General features: G+C 43.7%; 1 protein-coding gene across 4 annotated transcripts; it reads left to right on the plus strand.

Moving 5' to 3' along the window:
* The first annotated feature begins 3,546 nt into the window (after window positions 1-3,546).
* On the plus strand, window positions 3,547-14,996 carry POLB (DNA polymerase beta). Of its 4 annotated transcripts, none has more exons than XM_075074687.1 (15): window positions 3,547-3,684; window positions 3,758-3,815; window positions 3,928-3,994; window positions 4,516-4,590; window positions 5,123-5,181; window positions 6,642-6,691; window positions 7,104-7,155; window positions 8,112-8,166; window positions 8,253-8,325; window positions 8,813-8,883; window positions 9,566-9,652; window positions 11,715-11,779; window positions 12,301-12,440; window positions 13,094-13,200; window positions 14,879-14,996. In XM_075074687.1, the coding sequence occupies exons 1-14, from the start codon at window positions 3,624-3,626 to the stop codon at window positions 13,186-13,188; spliced, it is 1,008 nt and encodes a 335-aa protein (XP_074930788.1). In that variant the 5' UTR covers window positions 3,547-3,623; the 3' UTR covers window positions 13,189-13,200; window positions 14,879-14,996. The 4 variants fall into 4 exon arrangements, with proteins under 4 accessions (XP_074930788.1, XP_074930790.1, XP_074930791.1 ...); XM_075074689.1 differs by lacking the exon at window positions 14,879-14,996 and adding an exon at window positions 14,442-14,554; XM_075074690.1 differs by lacking the exon at window positions 14,879-14,996 and having other exon boundaries at window positions 13,044-14,146.
* The last annotated feature ends 1,139 nt before the right edge of the window (window positions 14,997-16,135 follow it).

Raw genomic sequence — 16,135 nt, forward strand, 5'->3', positions numbered from 1 at the left:
CATTGAGGATATCTCCATTCAGTTGCTCATCCCCTGAGGGCATCTGTATATTGTTGGGGTATCTTCTTGAGTTTTACATTGCTTCCCAGAGCTGCTTTCTGTCTCTCTTTTACTCCTCCCATCTACCACCATCGCACCTACTGAGGCCATCCTTATGCTGCACTGCCCTCTATTCAACTCTGTAGCTCACTTTGCACCCTTCTTGCTCCCTGACAACCTTTCTGATGCCATCTTTCATCTCCAGAACACTCAGGTTGTCCTCTGTACTAGCTAGGGTACCTCTGTTCAGTACCCAGTCCCCTGAGGAAATCTGTAGTCTGTTCAAATCTCCTCTGGATTTCTTTATCATGTCCTCAAGCATTCTTTTGTGTGTTCATCTCAGAAGCCCTGTGCTACTTTCTTAATGTCTTCTGAGGTCTTAGATGTTCCTCCACAGCACAGTTCTAGCTCCATAAGCCCCCTTTGCACTCATTTTGTTGCTATTGCACCTTTCCCAATATCTCCATTCAAAAAAAAAAGAGCATTATTTTTCTTCTCTATGCCATCTAGGATGCCTCCCAAAACTTTCCTTGTGTTCCACAGCATTTTGGTAGCACTTCAACTCCCTTTCAAGCTCTCCTGTCTGAGCTTTTTGTGACCTCTTTGCTCCCAATTGGCATGCCTCCAAAGACCTCCTTTGCCTCTCACAGCCCTGTTTTAGCTCTGTAGCGGACTTTGATCCTCTCTGTTACTTCCAAACCCCATCCTCAGGTTTGCTTCTGCCTCAGAGCACTCATACTGTCTGCCGTCTAGGGTACCTCCATTTGGTCCCCAGTCTCCTGAGGATATCTGTACTGTTCTGTGTCCTGCAGCCTTCTTTGGTCTCTCTGGCCCATTTGGGACCACTCTAATGGTGTCACAATGACCACTGATACCTCTGAGGTTGCCCTCTGCACACTTAAGGCCTCACACCCCTCTTGTTCCCTCTGAAGACTTCCCGAGTCCATATCTGTGACCCAGCCCAGTCATTCTGTACTCTCTTCCCTCCAGCTGTGCCTCTGTCCATTCCCTGGCTCTCTGATGATGTATTTACTCAGTTCCTATCTCCTCTGGATTTAGTTTTCATGTCCCCAAATATTTTTCTGTGTCTCTGCCTCCCTTGCAACACTTTTTCTCCCAGTCATAATGCCTCCCAAGACCTTCCTTGTGCTCCACATCCACTTTGTACCACTCTGAGCCACAGAGCACTCATTTGTTCCTCTACACTATCTGGGACTCCTCTATTCAGTCCCTGGCCACCAGAGACCATCTGTACTCTGCTTACATTATCACCTGAGTTCCTCCTTGTCGTCCCAAGCTGCCTTTCATCTGCCACCCCCCACCCCTCTCCTCACAGTCACAATGCCTCCTGACACCTTCCTCATTCTCCACAGCACCTTGCAGCACTTTATCTCCCTTGCGATTTTTTCTTGTTTTATCAGAGCCTTCCATTTTTTTTGTTATGCAGTGACCCTTTATCTTTCTCTCTGCCATTGAGGGTGTCTCCATTAAGTTACTGTGCTGGTTTTGGCTGAGAAGGGGTTAATTCTCCTCACTGTGGGGGTCGGCTACCTTTCCAGCTTCCCGCGCTCTGCCGGGTGGCGGGGGGGGGGGGCTGGGAGGGGCGGGGCCATGGTGGGGGCGGCTGACCCCGACTGGCCAATGGCAGGTTCATTCCATACCACGTGACACCATGACCAGTATATGGGGGGGCGGGGCAGGCCGCAACTCGGGAGCGCGCGGTGTCGGGTGGCTGCGGCGCGGGCGGTTCGTTTCGGCGGTTCGTTCCCCTCCCCCTCCCCTCGGCTTTGCGCCTCTCGTTGTTCTCCTTTACATTGCATTTCTGTTGTTGTTTCTTTTAATTTTAATTATTAAACTGTTCTTATCCCAACCCACGAGCGTTACCCTTCTGATTCTCTCCCCCAGCTACCGGTGGGGGAGTGAGCGAGCGGCTGTGTGGGGCTGAGCTGCCGGCTAAACCACGACAGTTACTAACTCAGTCATCTGTAGCGTGCTTAGGTGCCTCCTGAGACTCCCAAGACTCTCACTATGTCTCCAAGCCTTCTTCTCTTAGCCTGCCCCCTCCTAACTCCTCTACTTCCTATAACAAGGTCACCTGAGTCCTTGTACTCCACAGCACTCTTGCGGCACTTCAGCACCCATTATGGGGTTGGGGGGGGAGGGGGGATGGGGTGTGCTCTTCAGAGCACTCTTATCTTACTCTTTGCCATTTAGAATGCCTTCATTCAGGCCCCATGACATCTGTACTATGTTGAAATCCCCTTCAGAGTTCCTCATTGTTATCACTGAGTCTTCTTCAGTCTCTCGGGCCCCTTCAGGACTCCTTCACTCCCTTTGCCGAGCTCTCATGAGACATCCCCTATGGCCCAGGGCTCTGTTCTAGCTCAGGAGTGCACTTTGCACCCCTCTTTTCCCCTCTAAACCCTTTCTGAGTCCACATCTGTTACCCCAGTCAGCCTGTCCTCTCACCTGTTTGGAGCCCCTCCTTTTGGTCCCCCCAACAACATCTGTACTTTGTTCAATTACCTTTTGAGCTCATTGCATCCCCAAGACTTCTTTGGTCTCTCTGACCCTTTGGGACCTCTCTAATCCCTGTGACAATGCCTCTTGTTCTGTCAGAGCCTTTGCTGAAGCCATCTTTGTGCTCTACTGCAGTCTTTTTCCGTCCTGTAGTATAGTTTCTGTTTGGTATCTGGTACTCCAGATATGTCGGTCATTGACTCAGATCCTCCTCTTGAGGTTTTTCAGAGATTCAATAACCTCATCTCTTTAATTGACACATCACCCAGGGTGTTCTCTGGTTTTGTTCTATTTTTGTTCTAGTTACTTAGGTGTTAATTTGGCTGCTTCACACAGATTCTCATACATTTCCTGTATTTCCATGTTTTATTTCCATGTTTTATTTCCATGTTTTCTGCCCTTTAGGACAGATCTAGTTCTTAACAGAACTAGATCAGTCAGAGAGACTGTCAAGGTGACTCAGAGTTGTTGGTGATTTACAGCAAATAATTTACTTTGGAACCAGAGGTATTTTTGAGATGGGCTTGAGCTGAGATTTTCCTAGAAAATACAGGCACACACCACCAGCTGCACACCAAGTTTTCAGTCATCTCCAGACTGCTCAGAAAGCAGCATCCAGCGAAGCCCGGATAAAAGCCAGAGTGTTTAAAACCCCCAGAGCCCGGAGAGACTGAGCTAATGTGAAACAAACTCTAGCCAGGGCAGCAACAGAAGCAGGGGCTTGTTTCACTCACTGAAACTGCTTCTCAGACAACACATGGGGCCCACGCTAAACAGTCCGTTCATGCCGGGAGGCAGAGCAAAATGCGCGCAGAGTCGTGCTACCAGGCCGCGATGCGGGGGACGGGCGACTGCTGCCGCTCCGGGCTGCCCCGCGCCTGCGTACTCAGAGCTTCTGCGCGGCTCCTCCACTGCGCCGCCCCCAGCAGCTGCACCCACAGCACGCCGGGCCCCCCGCAGAGGGCTGCGTGCGGAAGGGCAGCCGCGCTCTATGACGTCACCGCCGGAAGCACCGTCCTGCCATCTCGGGCCCGGGCTTCCGCCGTCTGTTGCTGCCGGTGGCCATGAGCAAGCGCAAGGCTCCCCAGGAGAGCCCTAACGAGGGCATCACCGACTTCCTCACCGGTAGGCGTGGGTGGCCGGGGGCGGGGTCGGGCCGGCGGCGGGCCGGCGGCCCTCACCGTAGTTCTCCCTGCAGAGCTGGCTAATTACGAGCGCAACGTGAACCGGGCCATCCACAAGTACAACGCCTACAGGTATCGCCTCCCCCTCCCCGCCGCCGACCCGCCTCGGGGCCCGCCCCGTCGCTCCGCCGGCTGCGCCGGCAGCGCCCTCCGCCCGCGGGCGCTGACCGGCGGTGTTCCGCAGGAAAGCGGCCTCGGTTATTTCCCGGTATCCCAGCAAGATCCGGAGCGGGGCTGAAGCCAAGAAGCTGGTAGGTGCTCGCGCCCAGGTTGCCGGTGCCCGGGGTGCGGTGCTGGGGGCTCCCGGGGGCAGCGCCAGCCCGAGCCCGCCGGTGCCATCCCTCCTCCCGGCGGCCGAGCCGGGGTCGCGGTGCAGCTGCTGTGGCGGGTCTGGCGGCTGCAACGGGGGACTCCAGCTGAGTCTGCCTGCATCGGGATTCTGCTGTGGCAGGTTTCCCCTTTGTTCTGTCACTGCTTCGCTAAATTTGGGGAACTTGAGCAGAAATAAGCAAAGCCTTCTTCAAAATTATTGCTTTGGGGGAACTTTTAACATAGCCCTTGATTTACAGTTCCTATTATGGTGTTTGCGTTGTACCCTTGAATTCTTGTGCTCCGTTATGGTCCAATATTTTATTATGGTCTCAGTGGCCTTCTCAGAGTTCTTCTCTCCGCACTCTGAATTCTGGGGAGCTTTCCTTTTTGTCTAGATATAATGGTTTTACATTATCTCAATGTTAACTTGTCGTCCCCCCACCCCACCCCCAATATTTAGGATGGAGTAGGTGCTAAAATAGCTGAGAAGATTGATGAGTTCTTATCCACTGGAAAACTACGCAAATTGGAAAAGGTGGGTTTCTTTTCCTTGTGCCCTTTTCAAAGACTTTGTGAGATTTCTCAATAGTTGCTTTTCTTTGTAACTGGCAAAGATAGCCTGTTTGCTTTGTGCAATTTCTGTTGTCGTCCCTCAAGAGACTGATGTCAAGCTTAAGAATGGTGGACGTGGAGCCTACAGCAAATAGGAAGCAGGGAATGAGAAGCTCAGCCAAAGCCTCAAAAATGACTGCTTATGAAAATATTTTAGGCTATATAATCAGCATGTGAATGTCTTCTGTGAGAAGTGGAGTTCTGACTCTGGAATGCTGTGGAGTTTTGTGGTTTAACCGTGCTGTTCACCTTAGTATGGGTGGTCGGGCAGTTTTCAGGCTTGGTATATACAGCATCACTGCAATACACAGTACTATGCTTGGTACTGTATTGCATTGATTATAGCAAAGCTCTGAAGCAGAGTGTGATTAAGCTGTTTGATCTTCTCAAGATTTCTTTGTTTATTACAAACGGAGTAAAGAAGGGTTTGGTTTGCACTGGTTTTGTTTTTGCAGATTCGACAAGATGATACGAGTGCATCTATCAATCTCCTGACCCGAGTTACTGGCATTGGGTAAAGTTTTGTTTGGTTGGTTTTTGGTTTTGGATTTTTTCCTTCTCCTGTTTATTTAGTGGAGTTACAAACAGAATTTGGGTGATTGCAAATAATGAAGAGAATGAGTTCGAGCTGATGCTGTAGCGCCCACACTGAGACACCATAGTTGTGATGACAAGATTGACTGAGAAGAAAGAGTTTAGAATCATCAGTTACAGACTTTGCAGTAGGGGAGTGGAAGCGGGAAGCTTCTGTGTGCAAGCTGAGAGGGAAAGGAGAGATGAGCTCATCAAGAACAGAACCCTGAAGGACTGAGAAGAGTCCCTTTGGGACCTTTGGTGGGAAGTTGGGCCCAGGGACAACAATGCTCTGTCATGCGTTTGTAGAAGTAGTACAGCCCTGAAACAGGCAACAGAACAAGAGCAAACAAACAAAACCCCCAAAAAACCAACAGAGCACTTGTGCAACATTTGAAACCTTTGAGGTTGAGGGTAGGGAATGCAATTGTTCTCATGTAATTCTAAAATGCACTCAAAGTTTGAGAATATGCTGAGATTTGAGAATGCCTTTGAGAAATTGGTATGGGGTGCAGAAGGAGAAGCTGGGGTGCTGTCCTGTCTTGGGACAGTGGAAGTTGCCCCTCTTGGCCTGGAATCCAGCAAGAGATGCAGAAGAGGGTGAGAAAGGAACTAAATGGCAGGTCAAGATCTGATATTCTATTGTAATGTAAGAGTTTTATTGAGCAAGTGGATTGAAAGTCTTTAAGGGTGGTATAGCTATAACCGTGGGGTTCTAGAGTAGCTGGAGGGTAGTCCCCCAGGAGGGGACTATGCTTCTAGGCTGGTGGTTCTCAGTGGGATATTGGATAGGTATATAGGTATAACATTACTTGAACGCCTCTCTTGCACTTGAAATGCTGTTCTTTCCCCACAGCATCATGCAGAATAATGACAAACCCTTAAAGGGGAAGAAGGTTTAATCGTTCACTTGAGTGTTGTGCTTAAGGCAAACTCTCTGGCCAAAATGGAGCTGGGACTGCTTTGCTGTACTCTAGGTTGCAAACTGGAGGCTTGTCAGGTTTTTTTAAGTGCTAGTCTAAAGGCACTTCTGTGTTGCTGTTGCCTTAAGCTGGTTCAGAGACTGATTGTGGTTAAAGTAGTTTGTATCATGCATTCAGTGTTGTTGTCTAAAGCAATACTGCCTATTCGGTGAGATTTTGTTTGTTTCTTTTTAACAATTACTCATCGCTTTATAGTTATATCAATGCTAAAAAATGTGCAGGCCAAGCCTTGGATAGCCATCTCTGCTGATTGAAAGTACTGACTAAAAATGCATGTGCTGGGAAGAGGGTAAGCATTGGAAGTGACCTTAGTCTTGCCGCTGAGGAACCTAGGCCAGTTACAGTGAATTCTAATGTCCTTTTCAGTGCTGTAAGATTCTTGCTGTTCCTGATGGCAGATTGCCTTGTCTCTTTGCAGTCCTGCTGCTGCGAGGAAGTTTGTCGAGGAAGGAATTAAGACTTTAGAAGGTAAGTGTAACTTTGGATCCTCAGTTTACACTCCAGTAATGTGTTTTTCTGTCAAGCTGCCTGTTCCGCAGTGGTACTGCGATAGCATATATGCCCTAGGCTTTGAGGAAGGTGTATAAGATGCTAAAGTTAGTGTACAAGACAAAGGCATTACGTACATATCCAAAGTAAAGTACTTACAGATTACATGGAAAACAACAAGGGTTTTGGCTTTGAGGTGAACTGGGGAGTGCTCTATGCATCTTATCAGCTGTTCAGTAGTCAGTTTAAAATCTCCTCCTTTTGTGTTTTGAGGTTGCTGTTTTCTTGTTATGTATTTTTCCTGTGCATTGTCACTGCATTGGTGGAAACTTAACTGTAAGATTTTTTTGGTCCTCAAGTAACTTTTTTTTGTTTTTCTTAATTCTTCTAGATCTAAGAAAAAATGAGCACAAGCTGACTCATCACCAGCGAATCGGGTTGAAGTAAGCTTTCTTGGGTGCAAGTGCTTGGCTTTTCTAATGACTCCTTCAGACACCAGGATGTAATGTAAGGATACACAGGCCAAGTAAGGTTCTCTTCTCTCCGTGTGCTCAACGTGCTTTTCAGAGCTTTTGTTTCATTGGGGTTGAAATTCAGTAGGCTTAGCCTCCATCCAGAAGGCAATTAATTTCAAATTACTTCTCTGGTTAGCTCATGGAGAATCACTTTGGCAAAGTTGCAATGATGCTTCTTGGGCATCTGCATAAAGGTGACCCAGGCTATTTTTTGTTACGTGCTGTGAGCAAGGTAAGACCTTTGCATGTCTGAACTTGAGAATGCCAGGCAGAACGTGTACCTGCCCCTCAATACTTAGCAGCTTGGATGCTGCTTGCTGTGTGGCTGTTCCAGTGTTCTAGTTCTGGAGGAGCTGTACGGAGGTGAGGCTGACTGGCCTATAGTTTCCCAGGTCCTCCTTCTTGCCCTTTTTGAAGATTGGAGTGACACTTGCTTTCCTCCAGTCCTTGGGCACCTCTCCTGTCCTCCACGACCTTTCAAAGATGATGGAGAGTGGCTCAGCAAGAACATCCACCAGCTCCCTCAGCACTCGTGGGTGCATCCCTGCCTTTATATGTGTGAGCATTCAAGGGAAAACCTTTCACTGTTAAGTGAGTATAAGAAAACTCACCTGACCTATCCATCTTGCTAGTGCACACATTGCCCTTGGGTCTGCTTCCAGCGTTGCAACGAAACCATCTTCTAAGCATTGTCACTGTTGCAGTTGTGAGTTTTTACTGTTGCTTGGCAAGATGTTTTCTAAGATGTTTGGAGAGAATGGTGACCTTTTTGTGATGTGACAGTACCATAAGTTGTATTCTTTCCTCTGATACACGTTTAATTGGCTAAAGTTTTAAGATGCTACCCTTGCCACTGTCAGACACTTCTATTTTTATATATGCAGGTATTTTGAAGATTTTGAGAAAAGAATCCCGAGGGAAGAAATGCTGCAAATGCAGGTAAGAATGTCTTTATCGAGGGTGTGAGGCACTGATGGCCAATGAATGAGTGACACCTTTAAAACACACCTTTCCTTTTTACATAGGAAATTGTGCTGAAAGAGGTAAAGAAGCTGGACCCAGACTATATTGCTACAGTTTGTGGCAGTTTTAGACGAGGTTGGTACTCTGTGATCTTATGTTTATTTTGTGCTAATAAGCAAGGCACTTTACGATATATGTTGTTCTTCTAGAGGGAAGGGGCTATGCTGGAACCTGGCTTTATCCTGTCAGTATTGTCTTGACTGGTTGGTTCAGTGGTGAAACACCTGCATAAATCCTTGGTTCTCCACCCTGCCTCCATAAAGAGTAGTGTATTGTAACATGTGAATTGTGTGCTTTGCTTTTACATTAACAGTTGTGTTTTATCGCTGTAGGGTGCAGCAAGCAATTCTTGTGTCTTCTGAGATACGTAGGGATATAAACTTTTTGATGGATGAACAAGGTTCTCTTACTTTAAGACAATTTTTTCACAACTATCTTGAATAGCGACTGACTCTTTTCTACCAGAAAAACACTTTATAGGAGTAGGTTATATGGATGTTCACTAATGTTAGTATACTTTGTCATATGCAGAGAGATTTTTCTTTGCTTCTTACTTGCCTAGGCGCAGAGTCAAGTGGTGACATGGATGTTCTCCTAACCCATCCAAGTTTCACATCTGAATCATCCAAACAGGTGTGTTTTCTCTGCTGCTGTGGATCAGTACTGTGCATTACTTCCACAAGGGTATGTTTTAATTCAGAAGATACATAGTCAGATTGTATTGCAGCTTCTTCCATCTTTTTGTTACTGTAATAGTAAAGTCTTCCTTGGATCACCATGTTTATTTGGAGGAGTTGTTATCAATTCTCAGGTACATATATTATGTTGTGTTCCTCTTGCAAAACTATTCAGTGTGTTTACTCTTATCCTTCTGTCCCTCCTCTTCCTTTCACCCACACTCCCCCACCCCCTCGAATTCATGTGCTTTTACAATGTAGAACTGTTAACAGCTATCTGGATAAAGAAGCAAATGTCCCGCTGCTCTTGTAATCTTTTGGGACTAACTGTAGAGAAGTCTTAATGACAGTTTGTATTTCTTGTGTTACTTCTATAGGTATGTTGCTTAAAAGTTGGAAACTCAACCCTAGAGATGAATTTTGTCACTTCCAACGAAAGCAATTTTGGTGGAAAATCGGGATTTTTGTGGAAATTTGTGTTTCTCAGTATTATCTTTTTTCCCCTCTGGGTCAAATTGCATGTACAATAATACTTATAATTATAGGGATGTCCTGTACTTATGTGGGCCGTTGTCTGGTAAACGGGGAAGACATTCTTGTTACTTGTGAAAAAACTTCTGTGTTGTCACTCTTCCTAGTCAAAACTTCTGCGTCAAGTTGTAGAACAACTGGAAAAAGTCCACTTTGTCACAGATATGCTGTCTAAAGGTGACACCAAGTTCATGGTAAGGCATTTTTGGTGGTGAGGGATGGTGAGGGACATTACCTTTCCTGACAGAAGCTAGGACATAGACAACATATGTCATTTAGACTGCTGGAGTTGTGATTTTTCTTAAACTTTTTTTTAATTTCTCTTCCTTCCCCCCCCATAAAAACTTTCTGCAGTTAACTCTTAGTGAATCTCTTATGGTAAGATTTCAGTATTAGAAAAATCTACAATATTCACGTAGTTCTGAACCCCACTGACATAACCTTCATCACAAAATGCCAGTTGTGTCCCTCTTGCTTGATGTTTCTCCAGAACCTTAGCACAACCTCACTTCTTCACTTGCACCAGTGACCAATTTTGTAACTCTGTCCTCAAGATCTTGGAAGCGCTATCTTTGATCTCGGGCCTGAGTTTACCTTGTTTAATCTAATATATAATATACTTTTGTCTCTTTTTTTTTTGTCAATTTAGTTGGCAGAGCAAATAGAATGGGTAAGCTGCTAGACTCAGGATATAATAGGGAATATGTGGGATGCATGAAGAAAGTAATGAATTACAGGAACATTCATTTTGCTAGGTCCCTTGCTCACAGCAAAACTTTCTTTTCCGTAAACATGTGGATTGGGTGTTATCTTGCTTCACTTAATTTTCTTTACAGGCCCCAGGTATTCTGATCCTACAGGCTAGTTAAAAGTTAATTCTAACAGAGAAGTGTAGAACCATAAGCAATGCTGAGTGGAAATGAGGACTAGTTAGTTCCTGTCAGTCACTCGTGCTGCTTTATGGAATTGCTTGGAAGCTCAGAGTGGTGGTCCTGCAGGAGGGTTCACCAAAGGTCCGTGATTTAAGAATTCCTATACAAGAATCAAGATACCATTATATTCAGCTAATCTTTTGGAAGGCATAAATACTTAAATATGTAATACTACAGTTAAAGGTACTTGCTTTCCCAAGATCAAAGGGGCTGTTGGAGCACTTGATTATTTTATTTTTTTGTTTGTCAGATTAGTTTTGCTTAAAATAAGAGCTAAAAAAACTCTGAGAATTTGTCTTGAGTTTAGTTTGTGTTGTGTTCTGAGAGGGAATGAAACCTGATGGCTTTTTTTTTTTTTGAATCCTGATCTCTCAAAGGAATACGTGAAAGTTGCTCTCATTCTTGCCAAATGGTTTAAGTGAGAATACCATGTGAGTTTAAAGCTATGTACATCTGTGGGCCAAAAAAGGAGCAGAGACACTGCATTCCCAGTTTGCATTCGCAGTTCAACAAGCTCATTATAGTGTGACCATTTACTCTATATAATCCTGTCAGTCTTAAACAGTTGCAGAATAGCTCGTGTCTTCGAAGTGGAATCTAAGAAAGGAATGTTGTAAAAAGGGAAATATGACTGCAGCTGAGAATCTGAGAAAAGCAAGTCTCACTAAGGAGACAGACAACATAATTTTAAAAGAATAAGCAACGTTAAGCTTTCAAAACAAAGCTAAGAATAGAGAAGTCTTAGCATGAAGCTGCAGTTGGTGAAATGGCTTAGTATGTAAACTTTTCTCTTCATTCTTTATGGTTCATGTCCCTTCCCCCTACAGCTTTGTCATTTAAGGTGATCATAGGCTGGGGGGAAAAAAGAAAAAGCTGGTATGTGAATTGCATGAAGATTACAAAGCAGTTTGAAATTAAGTGGCAGAGGATTTCTCAAGCTCTTTCTTTTTAATTTCTATTAGCTTAAGCTTTGTCTGTGTCTTCCTTAACATGCTGATGTTTGTGCATACTGAAAGGCCTGATAATAGGGCAGAAGAATGAGAAATGAAGTCCTGTGATCCTTCCTGCTGTAACAAAAACTTCAGAAGCAGTAGTTATACACTGCACTGAACTATGGTCCTCTTAGCAGTGTAAAACAGAAATTCATGGTACTGTGACATCCAGTTGTTCTAGTAGAATATTTAAGATGTTCAGCGGGCATTTAACTGCTCTCCAGGATGACTGAGGATTGTTTAGAAGTTGTTTAGGGGTGGGGAGGTGAAGGTTGATCTCAAATCTGTTTAATTTCTTTTTTAATTTCTTGCTTTGTTTTCCTTCCTCACAGGGTGTCTGTCAGCTGCCAGATAAAGATGATGGAACAGCTTATCCACATAGGAGAATTGATATCCGGTACGCACACCAAAACAAAAACCCCAAAGCCCCTCTGACTGTCTGCTACATAGCAGGCATTTGCATCAAGTTCTGCATTCAGATGCCTGCTTCCATGTTCAGAATCACAGAATCGTATAGGTTGGAAAAGGCATGAACATAGCATTTACTGGGTTTCTAATTTCTTTGCAGCATGGAAGCTGGTGTACAACTGCCAGTATCTACAGCAGGTCATTAGCAAGAATGCTGTAGTTTAAATCATGATGTTGTATCCAGGTGTGCAAGCACTGTAACAGTGTAGTAGCTGAACACCAGTGACTCCTGGGTCAGGGTAGATGTGCTGAGCCTTTCTTTGATATGCAATTCATTTCATTCCTGCATCTGGCTTATGGGAAGATCAACTGCTCAGAGTTGCAGAATGAGTGCATGTAAATAGGAAGTAAACCTAGAACAGTGTTTGAATGGCTGCTTTCCAAATGGCTTGTAACTTTTTTGCTATATATTTGTTCTAAATCTGTACTTTTCTTCCACTTTTATTCTAGGCTTATCCCCAAAGATCAGTATTACTGTGGTGTACTGTATTTCACAGGAAGTGATATATTCAATAAGAACATGAGAGCTCATGCTCTGGAAATGGGCTTCACGATCAATGAGTATACAATCCGTCCTTTGGGTGTCACTGGTCAGTCTGGGCCTTTGCACAGAGGATTCTTTCTTGTTATGTGCTTTGTGTGATCGTCTCCTTAAATTCATTTCTCTGTGTACTGCAGATACTTCTGATAAATACTGTAGTTCATTAAGTTTTTCAGTGTCCTTTCTGGTACTGGACACTGTTACAGCAGGAGGAGGCAGCCTACTTACGCACAGGCTGTGTTGTGGCACACAGTTACCTCTTCGGGCCATTTAATCTGCTTAAAGTCTTACTGACCTAAAGATTGGTTTTTCAGTGTCATGCACAACACATACGTGATTTCCCACTCTTTAACAAGATATGTCATGTCCTTCAGTGGCTTTGTTTTGGAGTGGGGCTGAATATATATATATATATATATGTATGTATGTATATACACACACATATAAAAACACACAGAGACACAAATATAAATATATTTAACTGCATAACCACATGGCCCCAAAGTTAATTCATTACCTTATTTCCTTTGACACTAATGAGATGTGTACCTAAACACTGCATGAAAAGGTCTGTGGGGAGTGTTTTGTTTTTCTAAGTCTCTTTTGCTTACAGCAGTTTTGTCTTAATCTTGCAATGCATTTGGTATTTCAGGATTGTACAGACCTTCTACCTTTCAAATAGCACCTGTAATTTGCTTGCAGGAGTTGCTGGAGAGGCCCTGCCAGTAGAATGTGAAAAAGACATCTTTGACTACATCCAGTGGAAATACCGAGAGCCAAAGGATCGGAGTGAATAACTGCTCGTCTAGGTTTGTAACCTAGCGACATGTTTTCATAGCTTCTCCTGAACATACAAAGTGTATATTCTTTCTTTGGATGTTATTGCAAAAAGGGTACATTATTGATGTTTAAAGCAAGTCCGTGGCACTAGCACAGAATGTGTAGTGAAGATTAAATCCTGTAAGGTCTCATTTTGATCCATCCCTCCCTCCCCTGCCAAAGCTGATTAAAACACTGTGTTTAACTGAATGGGCTGCGATACTAGAAGAACCTGTGAGGAAGGTGATGTGGCGGTCCAGACCCCTTAGAGAATGCATATTGTCTTTTGCTTTGGGATTTAGAGAAAAATGATCAGATGATAAAACACAGGTTCCTATAAAACTCCTGATGAGCAGAAAGGTCTGATGTCAAGGCAAAATGTTTCATCTAACTTAATTTTTTGTGGCTTGGTTTGAAGATGGTGGCTGTCAATCAAAGTTAATGCTGGTTCTTTGGAGTCACTGGAAAGTCTTACAAAACAATATTAGCCTTTTATAAAAGGCTATGTGCTTTGATTTGATAACACCTGTGGTGATCAAGCTATTAGGTCTTTTCTAACAATTTTAGTAGCCCTTGAGCTGTGATCATTCATTATTAGAAAAGTCTGGATATTTACAACTGAACAAAGCCTCCTTAGCTTGTTTCTTGTAGTTTTGAAAAAGATGGTCAGAGTTCTGACGCTCCCATGTTTTAATATCATATACACAGACATACTCTGTGCAAACATCACTAACTGCTTAATATCTAATATCTAAAACGTGGGCAGTTCTTGGAGGAAATAATGTACCTTTTTTGCTATTTACATTGAGGTTGAAAGGATTGGAAGTAAAACTACTGCTATTGCAAATTCGCTAATATGTGTGATTTCTCTTTTTTAATGCAGTTTATGTCTGTAGAGTGTCCTGGAATACTCAATTAAACGTTCTGCTAATAGAAGCTGCCAGCCTAAATTGCTTGAGTATATAATCTACAGTGTCTGTGAGTAGTAGCAGCCACTTTATAAATAACCATAATCAGATTTGGCCATGGCAGTGAATTAGTACAATTAAGAAAACTTTAAATAGTTCTGAAACTGCAGTATGAGACCAGTTTGTTTCATATGTATCTCAGGAGACTAGGAGAATTGTATTAGGAGAGCATTATTCTTACAGCACTTAAGTGCCATAATTATTATAAGATTATTCTTAAGGCGCTGAGATCTCTGACTCTGTATGTTTGTTTTTCTTTTCAGATGCATATTTGAAGGGGTGGGGGGTGGAAAAAAGCACCTAGAAGTGTGTTTCCTACCTGCACTGAGTAGATGAAAGTATAAAAAACTTTTAATATTTGTTATGCAAAACAATGTATTATGACTCCCGACTAGACGGCAAACAAGTTGAGGCAGGCTTTTCGGAACATAGAAATCAGGCTAAAAAAGACTGCCCACGTGCCTAGTTGCACAGCTACCTGCTCTAATATTTTTTTACTTAAAAATATATCAGAACACCAAAGTTTAATGAGAAACATGAAAAGCAGAAATGTCATAAATTCTAGTGCTGAAGTTGCACCTTGGCACATAGTTACAGAATGCAAAGTCATTATCATTGGTGCTATTGAAATGCCACATTTTTATGTGACTATAGAATGCATGTAACACTCAAGCCAGACATAACTAAAAAATTTCTGTAGGATTTCAAGTTCAAAATCGGACAAGGATGTTGTATTCAAGCTCTGCAATAACTGGAGCAAATGGGAAAAGGAAATGGGCTACATGTCTTTGGAAGACGACGCCTGATCTTGAAGTGGAGTTTTTAAAGCATTATTCATGTCTTTGTTGGCTGCTGTCAAAAATCTCCAATAATGGAGAATGTGAAATCTGCTGGGCCAGTTGCCTTTTTTGTAGCATTCTTAAATGTTACAGGTCATTTTGATGCCAGGTGGAAATGTTTGAGGGATCTAGACTTTAAAATACTCTTTGAGCTTTTTGAAGAAACTGATCCTCACTTAACTTGCTTGCCTAGGAAGAAAGGACAGGATTCAATCTTCTACACTGCATCAGCCTATTTGACACACAATTGCTTATCATTCAGGTTTATGGACTGAAACAAATTTAAGGTGTTAAGGTGCTTATGTGTTGCAGGCTGATGTTTCCTTAGTTGCTGCTGTTAGCTTGCAGAAGGGGAGACCTGAGTTTGTGTCACAGTGCACAAATAACTCTAGATTAAAATGCCCATCCTTTATACTGCTTTGCTTTACTAATGTCTTAGGTTTTTGGCAGGTGCTTAGGTGTGATCAGTTGTGCTGCTCTGCTGACTAGTGTTTGACAAGACAAACTGAAGCCACAGTCACAGCGCTGAAAAAAATTCTGGATGTGGAGCAGTGTCACTTGGAACTAACTGGCTTGCAGATTCTGGTCTGGAAATGATGTGCGCTGTAAAGCCCAGAAGCACAGCCTGAGGTGCAAAGGCAGTTTTCTCCCTCTTGGCCTATGATAAGCAGCATCTGATCTGCCTTTCTGTCCTTTCTTCAGCCACTCTGTCTTGTCCACAGATTCCTCCTAGCTGCTTTCCCTGTGACAAATCAATGCTTAACATGCCCTGGCTGTGGATTAGTGACCTTCTTCCCCTGCCTCATTCTGGCTTTCTCCTTTTATTCAGCCCCAAATGTCCTACGGAAATTATTTAAGAGAACCAGAGCAAATCCAAAGGTTTCCATGTTTTCCCGTGTAAGGAACACAGAATGTTACACCATCATGTATGCTGAAGTGTGGTTTCTTTTATACAAGAGCCCTCCCTTGCCAGTTCTGAACAAATTTGTATCTCCTTTGTGGATATTTCTCTTATCCACCAACTAATCCTTGTTTACTGGCTAAGCATCTATTACGGGTTTGGCGAGGTACGGAGAGACTTTGTAAACGTGTGGAAATTCTTGATGTATGTAAAGGGA

This window comes from Phalacrocorax aristotelis, chromosome 24, assembly GCF_949628215.1.
Source record: "Phalacrocorax aristotelis chromosome 24, bGulAri2.1, whole genome shotgun sequence".
Lineage (NCBI taxonomy): Eukaryota > Metazoa > Chordata > Aves > Suliformes > Phalacrocoracidae > Phalacrocorax > Phalacrocorax aristotelis.

Excerpts from the sequence above, each read along its gene's own strand:
- POLB (XM_075074687.1), top strand. The coding sequence starts at position 3,624 with ATGAGCAAGCGCAAGGCTCCCCAGGAGAGCCCTAACGAGGGCATCACC. Across the intron at positions 5,182-6,641 it reads ACCCGAGTTACTGGCATTGG|TCCTGCTGCTGCGAGGAAGT; the intron begins GTAAAGTTTTGT and ends GTCTCTTTGCAG. Across the intron at positions 9,653-11,714 it reads AAGGTGACACCAAGTTCATG|GGTGTCTGTCAGCTGCCAGA; the intron begins GTAAGGCATTTT and ends CCTTCCTCACAG.